The following is a 24328-nucleotide window of genomic DNA, read 5'->3' as shown; positions in this document are numbered from 1 at the left end:
GGGGAAAAGGAAAGAAAACAACAACAGCAACAAAAACTCAAAACACCTCTGGGTCTCCACAGAGCCTCCATAAATAGATTGGGGATGTCTGATAAGACTGCCTGGCATCTGCTAGCATCCCACGTATTTCGGTCTGAGCGTACACTCAGAGTATTGTAGTGTTGTAAGGTGGTTCAACTACAATGAAAAATTAATGACAGAACTAGGACTTAATTTAATGTTACATTGTTTACCTAGGAATAAATTCGCAAAAAGTCCTACCTCCTTGAAGAAAACAGGAAATAAAATCAGAGGGATTTCTTAGGTCATTGTTAAAAGCCTTTTTCAGACAGCAGCCTAATTCCTCCCCTCCCCCCCMAAAAAAAAAAGAAAAAAAGAAGAAAAAAATGCTCTCTCGACTTTCTTTAAGGCCAATACTCCTCTTTTTAGTCTCTTCCTTCTTCCAAAAAAATTGAAGCAGTGTTCAGCCCTTAATGAAGCCTCTGCCCATGTAGTTAGTTAAGCTTTGCAGTGGCCTTTAATACAGCCTTTGTTTGGGGAATTGCCTCCTACTGCCTCGGCTGATTTTATCTACAGAGGAGGCTGGTCACTCCTCCACAAAAAGGAACAGCAATCACTCAAAACCTCCAGCATTTAATCCAACCTTTACAAATAACAGAAGTAAAATTAAACCTGAAAAGTCACTTGGAAGTATAATCTTTTCACTATCTCATGCATAAATGACAAGATTTATTAGACAAATGAGGAAGACAGCTTAGAGCAGCTACAAAGGTCTGTTTTAGGGGAATTAATGCAGTATGAGATGTCCTAAGTACTTCTAAGACATCTACCAAGACTGCACATCCAAAGTTTCTTAAAAATATTTGAGTGGTAACCCAAAAAACCCATATTAAGTTATGAGTTAAATTTGTGCTATTCAAAATATTTCAGCTATTTTCATATGTCAGMTTTAATAGTTAATGACCTTCAAAAAATACTAGTACACTTTCTGATTTCCAATTCAGAGTAACTTTTTTGTATAGTAAGATGTTCCAAAATTGAGATTATTACATAGCATCTCCCTTGCAAAATCATTGTCCATAARCAATCAAAAAAGTAAATATATAAATACACACATGATTTACATGGAATCTAAATACATARCCTTTAATAAAGAAAACTGTAAAATACACCGAGTAAGATAACAATACTTCGCTCCATAAAAGAGCATAGGAATAATACAGAAAAGAGCCAGCAGGATCTTCTCACTGTGTATGCACATAATTAAATATGTTGATTATGAATGTTTTCATTCTACAGCAACACCAGAATAGGGAACCTTCTTGAGACAATACTGGTACCTAGGACAACTCTTAAGTACAAACATAACTTAGTGAGAAGTACTTTTAAATGTACTCTGTACTTCAGTTTGTTAAAAACCATAAAAGGATGCTCTGAGAAGTTTTTTAAAAATCATAAAAAAATGCTTTGAGAAAGTCATACAAATGAGTTTAACCAATTCATACAATCCTCTGTAGAGGGAGGAAGAAGTAGCATTCTGAACTTCTCTTTCTACCAGCAGATCGCTAGCTGTGGAAGCAATAACTCAGCAATCTCAGCCACTGAAGGCAAGGTGGTTCCTGATAGAGACCACAGGGAGTAGTTTTGGCCATCTCTTACAGGGACCAAACTACATCGACTGAGGTGGACATTTTCACTTAAAAGTATAATTAAATCATAAATAAGTGTGTAAAACAGAGCAAAGATTGCTGAAAGAAATGATCTATGAATAAAAAAATAAGCAGTAAGAGACAGGCATTGGGACTGATTGCAGGAGATGGATCAGGTACTTTTTTATTATGTAAAACATTAAGCTTGTTTTTTATGCATATTATTAACAATATTTTTCTCAAACAGCAGCTATTCCCGAACAGGCTATTCCTAATCTTCTAATGCAYATGGTTTTGCTGGTCTGGACTGTCACTTACTTTTTCTTATCCCTTTGACATTTCTTTTGCAGCAAGAAGCTGAAATACTTCTCTGAGGGCTAGGCTGTAAGGCACTAACCGAAGTGCACTGTCCAGTGCGGTATCTTTTTTAAGAGCTTCAGGATGCATTATTACAAATCTGCTGCTACTGAGGATGGTAAGAATCTGTTCCATTTTGACGGAGCAGTTAAAACATTTAAGTTACCAAATTATTTAGAGCAACTACCTTTACAAAGTGAATGCACAGTATGTTTCTCTTCTGATATTTATCTCCCCTCAGAACAAAAATATCACTAGAAATAGCACGTCTGCCCTTTATTTCTCTTTCTTTCATGCTTGCATAGATACAACATGGCTCGTTCAACAGGAAAGTATAAATAATTGATTAAAATTAATAAAGTAATATAAATTAACACTAGTTACACAATACGTATAAACAGATATTCTGAAATAATTTATCTGGAACTGCACTGAGAGTTTCTGTGACTCTGGGGGCAGGATTTTTTTTCCCCAGGACAACTAGTTTATAAATGCAAAAATACACCCAAATCCTTTTTTCAAATATCTGAGTAGCAAATTCTATCTGACTCACTGCTCTAAAATTGTTAGGAAGAAAATTAAGGAGTTTTAACTTCATATGAAGTCTGTCAGTTCACTCCTGTGGTATGGTAAGTTGTGATTGTCCTTTGGTTTGTGGTTTAAGATACTAAAAGACACTAACCTGTAGCTTTTAATATAACATCTCATTAGCACTTCCTATTATGTAATAAAGAAACAACATAGAGTAGTAATAGCAGCATAATAAAACACAGAAATAAACTCTAGTTTAGCATGAAAAGGTTGTCTAACAAAAAAGAAATTCTGAACTAGATGTGGTTTTCAACTTATTGAACCTTGACATACAACAGAAGAAAATTAAGAGAATATGTTTTGTGCATCTTGAAAATAATCTGTAGTGTTAAATTTCAAGAGTGGAAGTAATATGAACATGTCATGAAATTCAAATTCAAATTCATATATTAAATGCCGAAGTAAGAAAAGCAGAATAAAATCAACTGCAGGGAAGTTTTTGTTTTTCTCTTTTATTCTGCTTATTACAATGYTGTGCTTCCAAAGAGTGCCAGACTAACAACACTGAAAAATCAAACCCTTTGTTTAGCTATTGAACAGGAACAGAAAGGAGAGTAAGAATGACAGCACTCTCAAAAGCTTCAAACCTCTTCCAATGTACCTTTTCAAGCTTAAAGTYTTTAAGGACGACTGACTCAGTTCAAAGGGGTGTTCCTAGCCACCCTTTTGAATGTTTTAAGTAAAGTAAAATTTTTAATTATATAGTATAACTATACCTACCAGGTCAGTCTTTTGACAAAGAAAGAAACTAAACAGTAAATGCAAATTTTCACATAATTTGCATCTCTAACCTTGGAATTATTTCTATGGCTAGTAGTACCAAGTAAGGCATATGCAAGCCTTGAATCCTTTTTACAATAACAGTAACATATACCTACTATATCCCATTTCTGTTTAGTCAAGGAAACCCAGCTGCATAGCACTCTGAAGAAACGGGATGAAGAATACCTCTATCCTGTGGCATACGCACAAATGACTTATCTCAAAGAATTAGTTACTTTAACACAAGCAACACCTCCTTCTCCAGTGACAGCCCAAATGAGCATTCCCCTGTGAGCAAAACAGTGGCTCCCGGATTTGGAAGCAGCACACCCGGCTGGGAAGGTTCTGCTCCTTTCACAGGAAGGCTCAGTATCATCTTGTAAACGYGACCAGGAAGAACTCGAGGCTACAACAGCACATGGGTGAAGACCTATCTTCTCCCAGAGGGTATATTTTTTTCTTTATTTTTTTTTGGGGGGGGGTCATGTTTCATTGCGGCAGATTTTCTGCAGTGTACAAGMACGCACACTCATACTCTCTAACTCCGAGCAGGCTTCCCTGAGGGGGAACTGGGAAGATGATTCCAGGACTGATTTATTCCTTAGACTTGTCCCAGTGACAAATGAATATTCTGATCCCTCTGTCCTTCAAAGTTAAGGAACTAGAGTACACAAAGTTCACCCATGCAGTGGACTTGTGTGCAAGGTGCTCATTGATAAGAACATCTTCTGCAGACAGATTTACCAGATATTCTGGGTCACAGAAGAGTTCTGAAAGAAAACTAACAGAGTAACTGTGGGCAACACAGATGGTAAGATTTATTAAATTAAGTAACATTACTATCTTACAAAAAATCTAGTTTCAAAATCTGAGCGCAAGGATAGTGTTTTCTGGCAGTCTGAACTCAAAACAAAGCCTCTATGTTGATCAAAAAATCATTGCCAACAAACTTCTACCCATGAAGAGAGTATGTGTCCCTATAGCATTAGATATCCAAGCTCAAATTTTTAGTCAGCTTTTAAAAACAGAAAACATATTTCAGCAGTGTGAGCCTTCTGCTTTTTGAATAAACACTCATACCTGATTGTCTTAGCCTTGAATATTTTAATAAAAAATAATCCTAGAAAAAATGACTTAGTAACTGCACAATGGATACTTCCAGATTATAATTTTTAAGACCATAAATGGGTAACACTTAGTACCTGATTTCATGAATGCTTAGGGAGCATTCACATTATCTGCTATTCTCAGATATATTCAAATACATGAGTTAACTGCCTAAACTTCCTTCACACTAAACTATCCTTAGCAGWCTTGTAATAAGCTATTATTGATTATATTACAATATATTATTTATTATGAATGGCATTTTTATATACAGCTATGTACAAACATTATAATTATATTATAATTTAGTTTAGATCTATGAAAAAGCTCACATCTTATAGGGCTGTTTGTTAAAGTTTAGATGTAAAATATTCTATGGAATAGGATGAAGAGAAGGACCAAAGCTAAAATCCTGTAATCTCAGAGATTCAAAAGAAAGCAAAGGTTAAAAATTGTTAGGAGAAAAGAAAATGATATATAAGTGAATGTGTACTGCTGTGTTTGAAAAAGAAAACTCCTTATAAAAGGTTATGATATCCATTATCATGTCACTATTATTAGAKTAATTAATGTCACCATAAATCTAAACTGTCACTAGAGAGTTAAGTGTCAGACAGCTTCTCAGGCTTATCTTTCTCAGTCACACAAGAAATYTGGTAGAATTTTCTTGCTGTTCCCCTTTTCATACACAGAAGCAGRACTAAGTTCTTTTTTGTACACTGTATTTTTCCAAATTTCTCCAAACACAAGAGAAAGATGTTTAGATACGTCTTTCACTCAGCATGAAGAAAAGCGCTTGTTTCTCCAAACATCGGATGGCAATGGGAGCAAGAACATACGTCACTGCCTGTCAAGAAAACAGGCAGCCTCTATCAAATACTGAGAATTTCAGTACAGTAAATCACGTAAACAGTCTTGTATGCTTTATAAGGTAAATAGCACAAAGGTGAAGAAAACTTAAATGCTATAGAGCAGAGGAGCTAAGATTATGACTTACTACTCCTGCCAGTACTTTCTCTGTGCTCAAGGGGCTCCACACGYGCACCACGAGCTGTTTTTTTGATCAGAACGAAGTCAGCGTAGGAAGCATATGAAGATAAATTCCACGTACACATGTACTGGAGCTTTAAAGCTATAACCTCAATCCCCAAAAGTCTCAATAACAGACAAAGGGAGMAATTGTGTGAAGATACGGAATACTTTGGGAATGAAGAAGCTAAAAAAAGGCTGAMGATCATTTATGGAAATAATCCAGGCACAGCTCTTACAGACATCCAACTGACTGCTCTATCTGTGGTAGCAAAAGCTTTAAATCTGCACTGGCCCGCTCTAGTTGGACTGTGACTCAAGTAGGGGCAGGTAAGTGTAAAACTGATTGAAGACTCTAACGTATACCTGAGATGTGAGGTATCATTAATAATGGACCTACCCGTTTTACTCAAAACCATTCTGAAAGATAAACTACTTCAAAGTTCAGTGTCCTTCTATTAATATACTGTTATTGTGGTACTCCTTGTGAACTTTTCCTTAGGACATGATCAAAATGATTGATGGGCCCATTAAAAATTGAAAAGCGCATATGGCTAAGGAATGAACAGATCAGTTACAGGGAGCATAAAAATTAAGTGGACATTGATACTACAAAAGTTATCAGAAGAATCTTTCATATAGTAAATGATTCTAAATTCAATTTAAAGCAGTATCACTAATTATATTATGAATGCTAACTTAGCTATTGATCCACATTTATCAAGTCAGGTGAAAACAATATTCTGGTCTTCATTAAAATGTTGAGATAATGCTTTAAATATACTCCATATGAAGAAAAATAGTACATTGAATTTATCAGTCAAGACTTACAAATCTCCCTTCCCTATAAACATCCTTTCTTGTTTATGCTATATGCATGCATGCAGTATGCGGACTACATATTGAACACAACCTTGTTTGATACTTCTTTCTGTTTAGTAGCTTATCTGAAGAAGTACCTGCTCTATTACACCAATATCTCTACTACAGTAAAAACAGTCTGTTTTTGACACTGCTGTTTTTTTTTAAATGAATGAAGGAGTTGCTTCAAATGGTGGGATAGTGGCACACTATAAACTCAAAGCATGTTAATACTAGTATCTCTTATTTATCGTACTAGACACAAATAATCAGAAATCTTTGTGATTATTTTCCCCCAGACACTGCTGTCTATTTCTTACTTGTGATACGAAGTGCCAGGAAACCCAGAGCTGAGAGAAACAATCCCATTCCGGCTTCTCTGTCTCCTGGACCCTCTATTACCATTAGTGTTTTAGTCTTCCCCTTAAGCTCATGTGACATATATTCTACAAAGCAAAGAGGGAAAAACGCTTCCAGTAGGACATTCAGACTCTCTCAATTAGAATGAATAGGCAATATCTAAAAAATATTAGCTGTTATTATGGCTGTGACACTCAAGATCTCTTTTGCATTTTTTTTTTTTTAGCTTGTGTAATCCTTGCAAAAGATCTCATAGGTCTGGCCAGAAAGGTTATAGGCCTCCAGATCACGTATACTGCTTTGTGTAAATTAAGATACAGTTTGACTGTGTCTTATATGATTCATATATTTATCAACATTTTGAGTAGATTAATCATTAAAAATCACATTAAAATTTTGGACAGAAGTAGGATTTTCCTCATAAGTCAAAGTATAAGCTTTGACTTAATTGTTATATGCCATCTATTCACGGTAGCTTGCTACAAATATTTCAGTCTTAGATAAAGAGTTTTATGTTTGCTAATGAAGACAACTGTTAAGAGGCATTCAATGCATATTAGTTTTCATTGTTTGGATTTTTTCTTTAAGCAATCTTGAAAAAGAGATTTGTGTTTTATATGGATATAAATACGTTAGCCTTCTTCACAAGACCTTTGAAAGGAAACTTTAAGGAGTTAATATGTCCTCCAGTCTTCTGGAGGACAAAAGCACTAAGAAATTTATATTGTAGTAACATTCTGCATCCCAAAGAGATTTGTGACACAGTTTAAAATTCAAAACTAATTTAACTGTGAAACATARTAATAATCTGCTTATACAAAAATACAGAATGGAGCTGCTACTTGCTTTATGAGAGCTACTTATGTGTTTGGGCTTTTAAGGAAAAAATTACCTGGTTTGTTTTTTAAAATATTGAATTAAGGGACGTGTTGAGGAAAAAATGCTGCAGCGTATTTTGGCATCTTCTGAAGTGGTAAATGTAATCAGCACAAGGAACCTCTAGTAATATTAAAACAATGTCAATAAGCAATTTTATTTTTGGAAGTTATTTGTTAAATGTTACTGCTTATTTCTGCTATCACTTAATAATGCAATAACATTTCATTTGGGTATTTAGGTTTTTTTTCTGAAAGTTTTCAGTAATTGATTCCTGGATCCCTAATTAAGTTTCCCAGGATCTAGCAACACAGTCATTTCTGGGCAGTCTGAAGTATTTCAGTTCAAAGAGTCAAACTATCTTTTTTAAACAGCCTAATTTTATGCAGCATTATTTCTACCCATACAGAAAGCACTTAGTTTTTTTTCCAAATGATATGAGTCTTTCAGTAAGTGATTGCTGCAGTTGTTACAGAAAGATTACATGAAAATGAATGCTCTGTACTAAGGCAGTAGCAGTGTTCCATCAAATACTATCACAGAATATATAGTTGTCATATAAAAAATGTTGTGACAACATCTGTCACAAATGATACAAGCGACTATCAGTATTCCTTTTGTCAGTAAAAGTAACAATTTCCATGCCTTAGTATGCAGCTTTCGACTGGATGTCTATCTATATGACAACAATTTATATTTCCAATGTACTGCTATTGGCATGTAACTGAACTTTAGCAGCTAGTTCTTTGATATCATTACAACCACATATTGCCAGCAGCTCCAACAGTTGCAGTCCTAAGAAAATCACCTCTTTCAATTTTGTGTGAGTTACAAATTGACTTAACAGCCATAAATTGCTACCTGAACCAAAGGGAGCACTGAAAAAAAAAAAAATAAAGATATTACTCTGTTAATTACTGTAAGAGGCACAGTAGTTTGATCAGATAGATCAGCCTAGTGGTATGAAAAATCTAAGAAAAAAAAAAAAAAAAAAAGTACAGAAAAACTGTACATAGATATGAGGTGAACTTTTAAGAATACCAAAGAGACAGTAGAACTTCAGGTACTGCATAAATTTAAAAAATGATCAGAAGAGTTCTGTAGAAGCTTTGAAATAATCGATGGTGAAGAGTTCCAGTATCAGGTAATTTAACAGTATTCACTGCAAAAAGTTCCTCATCTACCTTTCATCACAGAAATGGCTTAAGAAAAATTCTGCATAATTCAAAATCACTTGTTCAAAGTTAAAGAAGGCAACATCTTTACTATCACTTTATTAGTATCACTTTCCTTAAATCATTGCAAGCATCTTCTGTTCTTTCTTCTTCTTCAGTTATGCTAAAATATCTTGTCTTTTACTATTTGTGAGACACTTGTCAAGCTTTTTATCATAGAATCATAGAATCAGTAAGGTTGGAAGGGACCTCTGGAGATCATCTAGTCCAACCTCCCTGCTCAGCAGGGTCACCTAGAACATGTTAGACAGGGTTGCATCCAGGCAGGCCTTGAAGATCTCCAGAGAAGGAGACTCCACAACCTCTCTGGGCAACCTGGTCCAGTGCTCTGTCACTCTCMCAGGGAAGAAATTCCCCCTCACGGTCAGGCAGAACTTCCTGTGCTTCAGTTTGTGCCCATTGCCTCTTGTCCTGTCACATGGGACAACTGAAAAGAGTTTGTCCCTGTCCCCTTGACACCCTCCCTTCAGGTACTTGTACACATTGATAAGATCCCCCCTCAGKCTTCTCTTCCCCAGGTTGAAGAGGCCCAGCTCTCGCAGCCGTTCTTCATAGGGCAGGTGCTCCAGCMCTCTCATCATCTTCATAGCCCTACGCTGGACTCTCTCCAGCAGCTCCATGTCTCTCTTGGACTGGGGAGCCCAGAACTGGACACAGCACTCGAGAGGAGGCCTCCCCAGGGCTGAGTAGAGGGGCAGGATCACCTCCCTCCACCTGCTGGCAACACTCTTCCTAATGCACCTCAGGAGACCATTGGCCTTCCTGGCCACAAGGGCACGTTGCTGGCTCATGGTCAATTTGTCWTCCACCAGCACTCCCAGGTCCTTCTCTGCAGAGCTGCTCTCCAGAAGGTCAGCCCCCACCTTGTACTGGTRCCTAGGGTTATTTTTCCCTAGGTGCAGGACTCTTCCCTTGCTCTTGTTGAACCTCATGAGGTTCCTCTCTGCCCAACTCTCCAGCCTGTGCAAGTCTCTCTGAATGGCAGCACAGCCCTCTGGTGTCTTTTTTATGAAGGTACATATAATAATAACTTTTCAGGTCAAACTAATCCCTACTGCTCTTTCAGTTATTCAGTTTGACCTTAAGAAAAAATGTATTTAGGAATTTAAGTGTCATCTGATCACTGATCTATTGTTAAAAGAAACATTAGTAACTCAGAATCTCTACCTGCATGTCTCCCTGAGTACATTTCCCTCTACCACACAAGTGGAGAAAGCAAGGCTCATGTTGCATCAACAAGCTTCATACAAAGATTTAAGAGAAGCAAGATTAAAGAATTTTCTAGTTGAAGTAGCAGAGAATTTTCATTACTCTTTAGCCATGCTTTCCTCTTTTTAGCCTTTAGCCTAACAGTTTAAGGAATGATTCTTTCTTTCAGTGTGTCATGCCCTCTGACTAGAGCAGAAACATTACAAGTAATTATGAGCTTTCTCCATTATTTGTGGTCTCCAGCCTGCTCATACGCTGCGATCGTGCTTTCTTCCACGCTTTGGTTGGCTTTTTCTCCTTAGAGGAGACCTAGCTCTATGGCAGCTCCAGTCACAGCAGAAACTTTAGGAAGGAYGTTAAAGAATGTTAAAGAGTCTTTATATTTTTCAGTAGAATATGAACAGCAAGGCAATGAGCACCACTCCTTTTGGAAGGAAAAAACAGCTTGCTTTGTCCTTTTAGAAAGAGAAGTCAACAAGGAAGAGCAGACAGAAGCAGACAGAAGTCAAAAGGACTATGTGCAGAATGAACTCACACTTTCTGYTATTCTAGCAAATTAGAGAGATTTGCACAGAATGTAATTGTCAACAGACATAAATATTATACTAGAAAAGAGTAAAGAGGGATTACTGCTCTTTGCAAGCCCATATCTGGATAGTCAGCATCATCTTAACTCAGGTTACTGTAAGAAAAGAAAGAAGAGAGATGTGCTTAAAGCATGAAAAAATGTGAGACAGATCTAAAGCTATAATTTGAGTTAGACTTAAACTAGAAAAAATCATAAACTACAATTTTATTAAGAATACTACTTTAACTAAGAACTCTAATAAGAATTCCTTCTTTTCATACTATTTCAAATCTTGATTCTGTTTTTGAAAAATGCTACAATTCTCTTTTGCCATGTTTCTTGAAAATGGCTAACTCTGGATTCTGCAATGTATGCTGAACATAGTTCCAGAGGAAAATAAAAATTACCTTTCATTTTTTCCTGAGCCATTTCATTTTCCATGAATAATGTAAAAAAACTGATCACATCCATAACTTACTTCTTTGTTACTTCTTACTTGGTMCTGGAATGTCACATAAGTTATTAGTAAAATTCTGATGAATTTTGCTGTATGGTATCATTTACGTTTCATGGGGTTTAATCACAATGAATCTGTATATCCTGCTGTTATTAACTACTGATGGAGAAATTAAACAAAAGAAACAAGCTGCAAAGCCTGTTCTCCTGAGAAGAAAATATCAAGCCATATTTCAAACGTGGAGAAGGCAAACATGGTCCTTTCAGAGACTGAAATAGCATTACTCTCATGTCATAAATCTTGACAGCTGTATTTGCAACAACTGTTATAGAACACAAAAAGCAGACATAGATTCTATACTGTTTTCAATAACAGTGGAGTAATCGACCCTTATTTTCACCTTCTRATTTACTTTTAATAATAGATATATGCACAATAAAACTTCTATGTAGTAATACAGATACTCTTTGATTTAATCAGCTAAATCCTAAAAAAAAAAAAATCAAAGTAAAAGTCCAGTTCCGTTTTGTAAACTGCACTGCCACATCTATTTATTAGAGACACTTTCAAAGACTAACTTCCTCAGAGACTCTTTAAATAAGATGTTAAATATAAAGTGGCAACCTTTTTTCTTTTGATTTAAATCAGGTTTTTATGGTTTAATCATATTTTGTATATATTTTTCTATCTGTCAGATAATCCAAAAACAGATCCTCACATCAAAAGACTCTGTAAAGATCAAGATAGAAATTCTGAGAATCATAGAGATCCATGTTTATAAACTTGCTTATTATGTTTCTATTCATGCAGCTTTGAAGGGATAGTGTCAGCTTTTTAACCAAACTCTTTTCATTACTTCTCCCTGCTGGTGTTGCAGCCCATGCTGAGAATGACCTCTAGAGATTCCTGAAGCTATATGCAGAGAGAAAATTGAATCTGAAAGCTTTATTAGACAAGTTTGTCTTTCAGCTTGTGTCTGATGTCAGCTGTATTGAAAAATAGAACGGCTTGTGAAACTGGGTCCTGACCTTGAAACATCTCCAATCAAATGGTAACAGATTCAGTTTTGTGCCATATTCCTATTTGTTAGATGTGGTACATGTGTAAAAAGGAAAAAAAGCTTCTTAATGAAAATCAGATGGAATAACTGGGCAACCTCTTTCCTGAACAAAAGGGGGAAASTAGATCTAGAGTAAGGTAGGTACACAGTCAACTAAGGTACACAGGGCCAACTATGGCTGGCATACATGRGCCTTTTTAATCTAGAAGCCTGCAAAGTAACATGACTCAAACCAAACTAAAAAGATGGCTATACATCATCATTTATTCCTTTATTCAAAGGTACAGAGCAGGCAAAGCAAAAGACAATCTATTCCTTTACTACTCCGTTTCATACTAGAGTGAGTAACCTTTGCTAGGCAGCCCAGCTAAGAAACAGCCTGCTCTCATCAGCTCCCATCATTGATTTAAGCACTCTAGACATCCTGTAGGAGAMTTCCTTATCTTTCTTGTTGTATCGCTTCTTCTCTGCTTCCTCTTTTACATTTTGTTTCAGTTAAACTTTTTGTAGAGTTAAACTGAGTTAGATCTCATACTGAAAATAGACATTTCCTTTAGATTCTGTGTGTACARATATCACCAACTACACCATACCAGACACAGTCATGTCCCTCTCTCACTGGCAGTTCACATTAGTGATTTCTTTTTCTGGTGCCCTGAAACTMATGTTAAGTAAAATGTACTATTGGCATTGTATTCTAAATTCAGTGTAGAACTACTGGTCATAAAAGATGCACAGTGTAGATTTTAAGCTGTTCAGCTCTGTAGCAAATGGTTCTGCAATATTTAATATCTACCATGGCCTGTACACAAGTATTTTTAACAGTTATTTTAAATGATGAATGCTATATGCAATGTATTTTTTAAATATCAGCATATTTTCATCTGTAAGGCAAATGCTGTAGATGCACACATTCCTACATTTTTCAGTCTTCCACAAGGCGTTACTCTGAGTAAGTTTCAATTATACTATGCCAGCTGCTATAAACAATACAGATGCTCTAATATCTGATTTGCACATTTGTTTCTGATTTACACTCTAAAGACTCCTATTGTAATCTCACCAGGTGCACATAATGAAATGCACAAGGATTTTAATACTACCATTTGAAAACTCTGAGAAACGGAGATCTGAATTACAGCATATGTGTTCATTCAAGCATTGTGTGTAATATATAAACAGTGATTGCTTCAGAGAGCATTGGCTAGGAAACACTACCAAAAAAAAGTTTCTCTTGTTGTGCATTTTTGCCCAAAGCTGAGCTGCTGTCATTTTGTTTCTTGTATTTTTGTCATCACTTCTTGAAAACAAAGACAAGTTGTTGTTGTTTAAAGAAGCAGTGGGACACTACATGATCCAGCTCCGAAGCCCAAAGAATGAATATGTTTTAACAGTTATAGCTTGAGAAATCGAGAATGCTGCATCCCAGTGAAAATCTTAACCTAAATACAGTATCAGAGATTTACTAGGGCAGCCCTTGTAATGCAGTATACTGCCATAGCCAATCTGTACATCTCTCTATCTTAGGACTAACCAATACAGAACAACAGATCACTGAACTGTGGATTTAACATGAAAATATAAAGAAAATTCCAGGCGTAGAAAATTTAGAAACTAGCATACTACAAGATTTTTAACTTCTTAACTCATTAGATTTTAATTTTAAATCTTATGTAGATTTTAATTTTAAATCTTACGTTATTGCATCAAAGTATGTATTTTCACATATGTTTTCAGTTGTTCCTAATTTTCCTTAAAACATAGCCTCAGAAATTCTGTATTTTTAGCAGTACTGGAACATGTTTCTTTCACTATGTTACATCCTAAGCAGTGCAGAGGAGTTTCAGATATATCAAGTCACAATGGCATTTATACATATCTTTAAAGAGTTACACTAGTAACATTTTAGAAAAAAAGCCTAGGAAAAAAGCAGCACACCTTGCCCAGGTGAGGACATGTTTCACAGAGAAACAAGAGTCAAACAGCTTTCCCAAACAAAGACATACCTTGGGATCCAATCCCCCACCTAGAGACATCAAAGGATAAGCAAAGATTAAAGCTCTGCTATCACAAGTTTCCCCAAAATCATAAATATCATTGCTTTCTGGGACTCGAAACAGGATCTATTACAAACTCTGGAGGTGTYTGCTTTCATTTTTTAATGTCTCAGCTGAATATAGGCTTGTGCTCAGCAATTAGTTTAGTTTTGATTAAATCAGCTGGTAAACTCTCAGTAGTTCACAAACCACACATTACAACTTGCTTCTAATGGTCCTAGGCTGATACAACACTCTCCTCCCATCCTCCCTTATTCGTTTTAAACCTGGAAAGCCTTTCTCTGMTATACATGGAAGCCAAATCTTTGGCTCCATCCTGCAATCTCCGATTCTTACCCCCCAAAGAAAATTATACTGAAAGCACAGAACAGCTTTCGTTTTTTCCAAAGACAGACACCTAAATCTCATCACTAGTTGGGTGATTTTGGGTGAAGAGGTTAATATCTTTCTTCAAATTCTCTGTATTAAATATAAAGCAATGAGCATTGCATACATAGCATATTTACCACAGGTATTGCGAACTTCCTCCTAAGTCTGTTGCAGTTTGCAGATAACCCTTAGTTTGTAAAATGAAAACAGCTTTTTTTTTCTTTTCTTTTCTTTTTTTTTTTTAACAGATCTATCCCAAATAATGCTTCAAATTAAAGACCAGTGCTAACATGTTAAGTTTTAAGGGACAATGAACTCAAATTCTATCTAATTTTGAAAGCAATTTCAGCATTATAATCAACATTAACCCTCATTCTTCACAAACATACATTTTTCTCTTTCACTTGATTCGGCATTTCATAGAGAAAAAGACAAGAGAGTTGCYTAAAATTTCAGGGAAAAATGGAAAATGACTGTACACAAGTACTATTTACTGAATGAATTTAACTGTACCACTACTATTTAAATTAGCCATACATGCAATATGTAAAATAAGCTCACAAAGTATTTTCAATTATACTAACAGTGTAATTTTTAATATTTCACTAACTCCAAGTACAATCTGATTTAGACTACTTATATATCTTTTCAAGAATTTGTATTTTCAAGTATAGCACTAAACAAAAATGACCAAAATTTTTCAGTAACTTACTGAGTTTAATCTGTATTTGAATGAAGACAAAAAAATAGAAAATGTCATCCTCAGGAACAAAGTCAGGAATGTCTCCCCACCCTGCAATGTATTCAYATGCTTTTAGAAAGCCCTGTGTAACTTTACCTAACTTATTAAGCAAATACAGAAGTAGCACTTTCATATAAAAAAGTCATATCAATGCATGCAAAGATAGCACTAAAATTTTTTCCCTCCTGTAAAAGCACATTCCAAAATTGCATTTCTCTAAGCCTAAAACGTTTTCAAATTGCTGGCTAAGCAAGGCATCAAGATGTTTGATTAGAGACATTTTCAAGATTTCATGTCATAATATCAAGTACAAGTAGAAAGCATGATTTGCTTCCTGAGTCATCTTGTTTTGGAAGTCAATCTTTGCTAAGGTTTGAGATGTACCCTTCAGCTAAGTACATTTTCCTAGCTGGAAAATAATTTTTGTTCATTATGCCTGAGGGCATACTGGACTGGTGGGATATTAAGGACATTTTTTAGTACTTTCTGTGCCAAAGAAACTGTAATACACAAACCTAGAAATAATCATAAACACATTGCAGTTCTGTTCTTCATCTCTGTCATAGCCACCAGATGGTATATTTACTAAGGCCCTCTGGCTGGGTTCTTGTAACAAGACTAGAGCAAACYGCACCTTACAAAGCAGTAGAGGCTAGTCAGTTATATCTCCATTCCCTAGTCTTAGACACAGGCGTGAACATTATTAAACTATGAAGACCACAAAAGTCTCTGGAGAATCAGTAAATGAATAACTATCAATAGGAGATACTATCACTGCTTTACYGAGTCCTTCTAAAATCATTTTGCACATCTTTCTTTAAAAATGACCTTTAAAGCAAATGTTTTGGGAGGCTCCAGGCTTTTTTTAGGGACAATACACTTCTCTGAGATCACAGTTCAAGGACATCAGTAACTCCACGTAGTCATTAGTTTGGAGGGAGAGGGTGGGGGAAAAGCCTCTTTCTGAAGATTAGTGTTAACATACAGGTTTCTCACAGTGTTACCTGAGCACAGAAGGTGAGCATCCCCAGTTGCAGTGTTGCAGGCAGTTCACATTTATCACTTAAACCGATAACACATTTTCCTTACCCTTTCTGCGTCCACCTAAGGTCACATTTCTACATATATTTCTCTTGACAGCAGCGTCAGCTCAGGCATTTCCCACTCCACCCTGCTTCTGGCCATCCATTCCTAAAGCCTTCCACTCCCTCAGTTCTGCAGTGCAACAGCAGCTTATGTGGCCATGATTCAGAAGAGATGAAGGAACTAATCTGACTTACAAATAGTATAATAAAAAAGCTACCAAGAAAAATCTCTATGGAGTTTCAGWGATGAAACTCCAAGAAAGAAAAGAAAAATTTTAAAAGCAGACACCCTATGAGATGAAACAGGAAAAGCTGAGGTGAGTTGCTGGGGAACTGATACAGTTATATTGCCTTTGTGACCAGATACACTTCTTGTTTATTRTACTGTCTCTGTGCTGGTTGGATCTACCAGCTCTCCCAGAGCTAGGTCGAGTATCTATGCTCTATAGTCTATATCTATGCTCTATGCTCTATAATGCAAGTTAATGTATATATCATTAGAATCAGCAGCATAGAACAAGCCCAGAAAAATGACTATAACATAAATGGTAAAAGTAATTTCAAAAATTATCATTAGTCACAGCATAAACGAAACTCACAATACTAAATCTCGCTCTTTTTTTCTTTTTTAATAAGTACAATAACAGTAACTTTTGGAATAGATAACCATTTTCTCACTTTGCAGAAACCTGTSCTTTTTAGGATGATTTGAGCTTGCTGTGCCTTCTCTGTGTAATTAAAAAATATGCATATCACATGTTCAACACTTATTTACTAAAGTTTCACTAGGAATAGGCAAAAGGAGTTGGAGTAACCCACTGGAAAAGGGGTGTTACTCCAATGCAATGGATGTTTGTCTTGACCTTAGCAAGACTTTCAAGTAYCGTCTCCCATAACATCCTCACATGGAAAAATGGRCAGAAAGGAACTTCATGAAGTTCACAAGGGAAATCCCACRTCCTGCACCTGGGGAGAAACAAGCCCAGGTATCAACTGCAAGTTTCATTCAAACATAAGGAGAAACATTTTTACTGCAAGGGTGGTCAGACCCTGGAACAAGCTGCTCAGAGAGGTTGTRGAGTCTCCATCCTTGGAGATATCCAAAATCTGTGGGAAACCTGCTCTAGGTGACCCTGCTTTGAGGGTCACTGAATCTGGATCTCTGAGTGTGCCTTCCAACCTCAATGAATCTGTGTTTCTGTGATGATACACCTATAATGATGTGACTGCAGTAAACTGACTTTTAAAAAAAAAAAAAAGAAAAACTATGAATTAATGTTATAAGCACAGGCTAAAAATTTCAAGTATTCTTGGCACCAGAATGAAAAATCAATCTTAGTTCCCGGCTAATCCTTTATAGGACATCAGTGCTTTCATTTTATGCATGTGAAATTGCAGAATCTCAGAAATGTTAGTAGTCATTCAGAGTCTACTTTTAGAATTAAGGTAAACAAGAAATTTTGCAATTCTTTGGTTAAAGATGAGTTAATATAGTGATCTGTTGTCATCATGCTCTCTCTCTTTTTTAGTTATGATCATTTCCTTTGTAACAACAAATTCACAGCTCTCAAACACTCTCTTTCCCTGGAAGCTGACAGAACCTGCTGACATGCAAAACCAACATAGCAAGTTAGTGACCCAGCGCAACAAAAATGTTTACACATCTCCTTCAGTTCTACCATGCCATTAGATGAATTTTTATAGTATGCCTTAGGAAAAAAATCTGTAAAGCAAGGATATGGCTTTACTAGGAGTACTAAAAAATATTAGCAGTCTAGCACAAAAGATTGCCACTGGAACCAAATAGCTAAAACTAAATGATAGTTCCTATTTACTAATATTCAATATGTCATGAGCAAGACAACCGTTTTGCTTGGATTGATACACCCAGCTTTGACAGAAGTTGTACTGCCTTCTAGTACTGAATATTCTGAATTCTGTCTAGGTGGTACAATTATTTACTTCCATGTACAAAGATTTTTCTGTTTTAATGCATTAAAAAGTCACTAGTAGACATCAGAGAATTCTCCAGTACCAGCTTCTTGTACTAGAATATGTTAAAAGGCAAGAGGAATCAACACCCTACAAATAATTAAATCCCAGTTGACTACTGGAGCAACATCATTCTCTCAGATGGGGAAAGATTTTCTTTCTGCTCCCCTAACCTATGATCAGTTTTGAGGCTTGTATAGGTGAGTAAAGTTCTTCATCCAAGCAGAGGAGAGACTTTAACATCAAGAGAAGAATCTTAGACTTCAGAAATTCAGACTTCGGAAATTCCAGTGCACCCATTCTCTATTTTTTTTCCACTTATGCTTAATCACTACATTTCTGAGGAAAGCAGTGGAAAAAAGAATCCATGCATCATGTAGATAAAAATGATTCTGTATTCCTTGCAGTGAAGCAGGTGGTGCCAAGAGATATGAGATTAATACAATATAAATATTGTCCAAATAATTTAAACAGAGATCAAGTCGCTTGTTGTGTATTCATCAGCTCAGACACCCACAGATATATATCCTAGACTTAATGTTTAACTCCAGAATTAATCCTACCATGTTGTGATACAACCTTTTATATGAATACATCGAACACTGTCTTGAAATAGTGCCAGTTCCTTGCCTGCACTATCATATTTAAAAAGCAATTTCAGAATTTTATTCTGTGAACAATTTACATCCATTTCACCTATAGCATTATAATTCTTCTAATTTAAATAATCTGTCTCCTGCAATAGTATTTCTTCCATGAATACACGTAGAAAGTCATGTCAGTTCTTCACAGGCTAAAGAAACAGTTTTGAAACAGTAATATTTAGAAAAACATGCCACGATCATTTCATCAGACCTATAAATTCAGTTGACTGCTGGGACACATTACCAAATAGAAAGAATTAAAACCAAACTGAATTCAACACCAGCACTCTAATTTACAAACATGTAACTTGTAAATTCATTTTGAAAGATGTATATAGTGAAGCACTTACAGACACCTGAAGAGGAAAGGGCAGGTGCTCCTAGTGCTGGCTTTTCTTTTAGTTGTTGAATTAAGTGGTTTATTGCCTTCCAGTCAGCATTCAAGTCTTCTAATTTTCTCTGGAATAGAAAAAAAAATACATTACATTTATAATAATCCTCGTCCCAAATTTTCCATGTGTTGGACAGCTTGAATTAAAAAAAAAATGTTGAAACAGTAATTAGTTTTCAGAAACAGGATGGTGGAATAGATTACACATGTCCCAGTGTGGGTAAAAACAGCTTGATAGGGTCAGCATCTTGAGAGCATCCTTCCTTCTAGGAGCTGCTGGGGCTCAGGACCAACTCAGAGACAGCGCAACTGCCAGACCCTCGGCCGCCCGGCCACCCCACCCCTGCAGCGGTGCCCGATGCCCCCTGTCTGGGGCTGGGGCTGCCCTGCTCCCTCTCCGTGGGGGGACGGGTCCCGGGTCCGTGCTGCTCCCCAGCAGACAGCCCTTCGCACMTTTTTAGGGAATGCAGGCTGACTTCCTCTTTAACACACAGCAGAGCTGTTTACCAYCAAGAACCTGCCATATTCGTTTTGCTAATGAAAATGCAGAAGTGAATTATGTACTAGGAAAACATGCTAATAAAACCTCTGCGATTTGTAATGTCAAATGCAGAAGACATTCCTCCACCAATAAAAATGAGGAAAAAGAAAATCGGAAGAGACTCCAGAAAATCTTAAATTGCTTTGTGTGGGCACGCAGTCCTGAGCACTAATAGCTAAACTGTTACTTCAAAACAAAGCCTAAGTAAAAGTCTGTAATGTGATTTATATCAGCCCTCAGACAACCCTGGAGGCATTCAGGCTTGGACATGACATTTCTACCCCTCTTTCTTCCTTGCTTGGAGAACTGGAGGAAAGGACGAAGCATACTAATTACACGCTGGCATCTCTAAGCTCTTAAAACGAAGACTCCAGCTTTCCTTTAAGCTGCCTCCTGACTGCCTGCTGGAGAAAGCAGCACAGTTTACCCATGCCATTCAGAGATGCTTTTAGTATTCTTCTCCCACTCCCGATTAGATATACAGTCTAAATTATAATCCAGGCTTGAGGGAAACAGGATGGATATTAATAAAGATAACCTAATTACCTTGAGTCTAAAAAGACAGGGCTCAATAGGAGAGGGGTAGACAACAATACCCAGTTGACTGCACACACTGAAATAGTATGATTTTAAACACTCATCTCTTAGGGGTTCCTACAGGAATGCCTCAAATGTTACCAGTAAAAACTCTACAAACACACAAAAAAGTTCTTTTACATCTGTCACCAACAGAGGCCAGAATATTATCTGGTATAAATTCTGGACAGCTTTTTGAAAGGTTAGGAAAGAAGGGAGGGAAGTATGTTTTATTCCCTGCATGAAGGAATAAAACATGCCTTTAGCTGTTAATCTGTAATATCAGAGATTCTCTTTGAGTACAGACTATAAGAAAAATGCAGAAGATGCAATCAGGTGTACATGATAAAAGCCACTTATGACAATTCACAGTCACACACATGCCTTATTTCTGTGTGGAGTATGAATACACAGAAACAAACACAATTTTTTGATACATCTAAAAGTTCCATTTTTTTCCTGCTCAAGAACTAGATTTCAGAGCTGCGAATGGAAAGGACTGTTCCCATATCCATTATTTCAATAGCAGCAATGAGAGCAGAGAAACAGAAAATAGAAATTGGAGAGATTACACAAAGTCTGGCTTAGTTTTGACTATAATATATTCACAGTAATTCAGGAAAGATACATGGCTGCTATAAATATAATATTGGTCCTCACTGGGAGTAGCAGTTCCACTAATTCACAGATGTGAGCCAGGGATTTGTTTCCAGCAATGACAARATACAGAACATGCTCCCCACAGATGATAGAAAGGGTTGTCTAAGGCACTACACAGCTAGTGAAAGAGTATTCAATTCCAAACTCTTCAGAATTACAGTTTGATCCAATCTTGCATTTGCCATAAATTAGCTTGTCCACATTAAAACATTCACTTTAAGTGGAACAATTCTGCTGTAACTGCAGTTCTTGAGCTTTGGTGACACGTATTAACTTCAAAATATCTTAAATTGAGGAACATTTTTATTGATTTATTGATTTCCTTTAAATGTCAGCACAGGTGCAGTTTAAGTGAGGTTAACATTCACACATGAACTAATCTCAGTGACAGCACTAAAACTAGATGGGGGTATTTAGAGAGAGAAATGATGTACTGTTTTAAATTCAAGACTTAGGACAAGGAAACCGAGTTCTAAAGATATTCCTGAAGTCTTTTTTTTCCTGCTGCTTGCTCTCCCACCCAACATTTCAGGAGAGCACAAACTGAGTGAAGCGGCAGGGGAACTACAGCTCTTTAACTGCCACTGAAATCCTTTCTTGAATAAATTATTCTGTTTACGTGCCAATAACTGTCAGATTGGGGCTTATGTTTACCACTGTCACAAGCTGTAACCTCTCCCTTCCCCTTCCTCAAAAGCCAAAAAAAGTTACTTTATAGAAATGCATTTCAAAAGCATGAAATCCATTTCAAAAATTTGAACGGGTTAGGTCATTAATATGCTAGTTCTCAACTTATCAAAACTTCTATCCCATTCTTGATTTTTGAATCAGTTGCCTTACAGAATCATCATAGCCTAGCATTTAGTTTACCAACAAAAATATTTTTACAATCTTACATTGCAAAATTCTGATATCATCGCATGTTTTGAGAGAGTGTGAAAATATGTATATTTCAATAACGTAACTGTGAGATAAGATGTATAACTTACCTTAATCAAGCAACATTTAATCCATTACTAAGGGCTTACCAACATGCATTCTAACCATAGTAAAACCACACATTGGTATAATATAGTACACATGTATAGTCAACAGTGATAATACATTTTGGGCACTCTGTATGACAACTGAACAAATATTTAGCTAACTATTAAGTTACAAATTCACAATCAATCCTCATTTGAGGATAGATAGATTTTACTCCTGGGAAACAATTCCTGGCTCTGCCATCGTAATTCCTCACACAGGAAAAGTTCTAATCCAAATAGCATTTGTAAACATCTACCTTACTAAGAATATTTCTTACTTACTGGTTTATTATTCACCATAAGGACTTGAGCAATACACTTTGAAGATATAAAGTATATTTTGTTACGAGAATTACCCTTTGAAAAACTAGATAGTTTAATCTCAAAACTTAAAATTAGTACAAAAATTTAATAATCTATGGCTGTAGATTTTTATCTATATCAGAAAAAGACAAATGGTGTTGTTGCTTTTCAGATCTTGCCTGATGAAATAATGACTGGCAGATAGTAACTGTTTTCTTTACTTCTTCTACTTAGTAACTCTTTAGTGTAGAGACATGGAAGGAAGGGGGTGACTTAAGGCAGTGATCAATATAAATTATTGGATTTTTAAAAATTTTCTTCAAAATAGTGAGAAAAAAAAAGCTTTTTCTAAAAGATTTATAAATCCTCTGGATCACACCTCTTACAAATGACAAAAAACAATTACAGAAAATGTCAATTATTTCTTTGTGAAGTTATTTTATTTTTCATTTTTGGGGAAAATTAAAAAAAATGGTTACATAAATAAATCTAAAATTAAGTAATGTTTATGAAGCACTTGGACACCACTGTTATGAGTGCTTTGAAAGAGTCCATGATGGAATTAGCCATTTTCATTGTTCTTCAGAGCAGAACTTAAATACTTTACCACAAAAGTGCAGCATGCAACCATACACTATACAGTGAGTATGAATTAAAATACTGAATTGCTGCCCATAGTGAGTGAACTGTCCGTACCTTCTGCTGAACTTGCCGAGGTTCTTCTGGRAAAAAACAAGGCTGCCCAGGCAACTTTAATCCAAGAATTTTGGCCAATCATCGAGTGTTTGACTTTGTAACCTCACTACTATCACTTTAAAATAGCATAACCTGAGTATAAATTATTCTGCTTCCAGAAAATTCCTTTTGTCTGGAAAATGATTTTGGCATTTATTGAAAAGTATGTATTGGAACATACAAATAGTAAACAGTACTGGAAGTTCCTCACTAGAAACCATGACATAAGATCAGCTCAGAATAAATGGAGGAAGATTACAGAAACTACAATAGCAAGAAAGCAACTCAACAGCCCCAAGAGTATATATTCACTGTTCTATTACTGTACAAGACAGTGAGTGAACCAGATACTGACTTCACAGGTCAATTAACTGAACTACAGAATATAGTGAAAAAAGTAAAACGCAATTAAAGAGGGGCTAGGAATGAAATACCCACTACTCTACAAATAGTTATTAATTTTCTCACAGACACATTTTCTATCACTGTCAAAACTGCAACTCAAGAAATGTCATAATCTCTGTTTAAAGAGTTATCTTGTTCCAGTTTATTGTATTCTAGTAAATCTTTTTTAAAAGCTTAAGAATGTCTAGAAATTGTCAGTTTCCAGTGTCCTTGGTATGATCACTTTTAAAAGAAATGGATACGGAGTACAACTCTGTGTCAGAAGTTTGGTCTGCACAGAATCATTTCACATCATTTACACCTCGGTCAATGATGCAAAACACCGGTGCCAATTCTTATCCTTGACTGTGCCAAAATTTATTCCACGGTTCATCACATGCCTATTACAAAAATCTAAAAAAGTCAAAACCTCCAGTCTTTTGTTGTTTCCAGCACTTTCCTTGTTAAAATGTTGAATAAGGTCTCCTAAGATTACAACTTAGTTGTACCAAATGAGTAAATGCAGTCACTGCAGAGATTTTTTCCAACAATAATAGCTATGAAATAGCCAAGAAAACATGCATAACAGAATCAAAAGCTTTGTTTCTGCACACTTTCATTAGCACACTACTTCTAAGTCACCCTGACTTCAGCTCTTTTGGTATTTCTCACTGTTTAAGAGAACTGATCATTAAAAAAA

The 24328-nt window shown here is 36.0% G+C and overlaps 1 protein-coding gene across 9 annotated transcripts in view; it reads right to left on the bottom strand.

The window, feature by feature from the left end:
- The window catches only part of DMD (dystrophin), a 1137868-nt gene that overhangs the window by 373982 nt on the left and 739558 nt on the right, over nucleotides 1-24328 (bottom strand). For all 9 annotated transcript variants that reach the window (XM_085319436.1, XM_085319439.1, XM_085319437.1 and 6 more), the window contains one exon: nucleotides 19361-19469. In XM_085319436.1, coding sequence (XP_085175562.1) covers nucleotides 19361-19469 — 109 coding nt within the window. The remainder of the gene's footprint in view (nucleotides 1-19360; nucleotides 19470-24328) is intronic.

This window comes from Rhea americana, unplaced genomic scaffold, assembly GCF_003343005.1.
Source record: "Rhea americana isolate MKP2758 unplaced genomic scaffold, rheAme1 scaffold_59, whole genome shotgun sequence".
In the NCBI taxonomy this organism is placed as follows: domain Eukaryota; kingdom Metazoa; phylum Chordata; class Aves; order Rheiformes; family Rheidae; genus Rhea; species Rhea americana.
The sequence above is the reverse complement of the archived record's forward strand: the minus strand, read 5'-3'. Positions and strand labels throughout refer to the sequence as shown.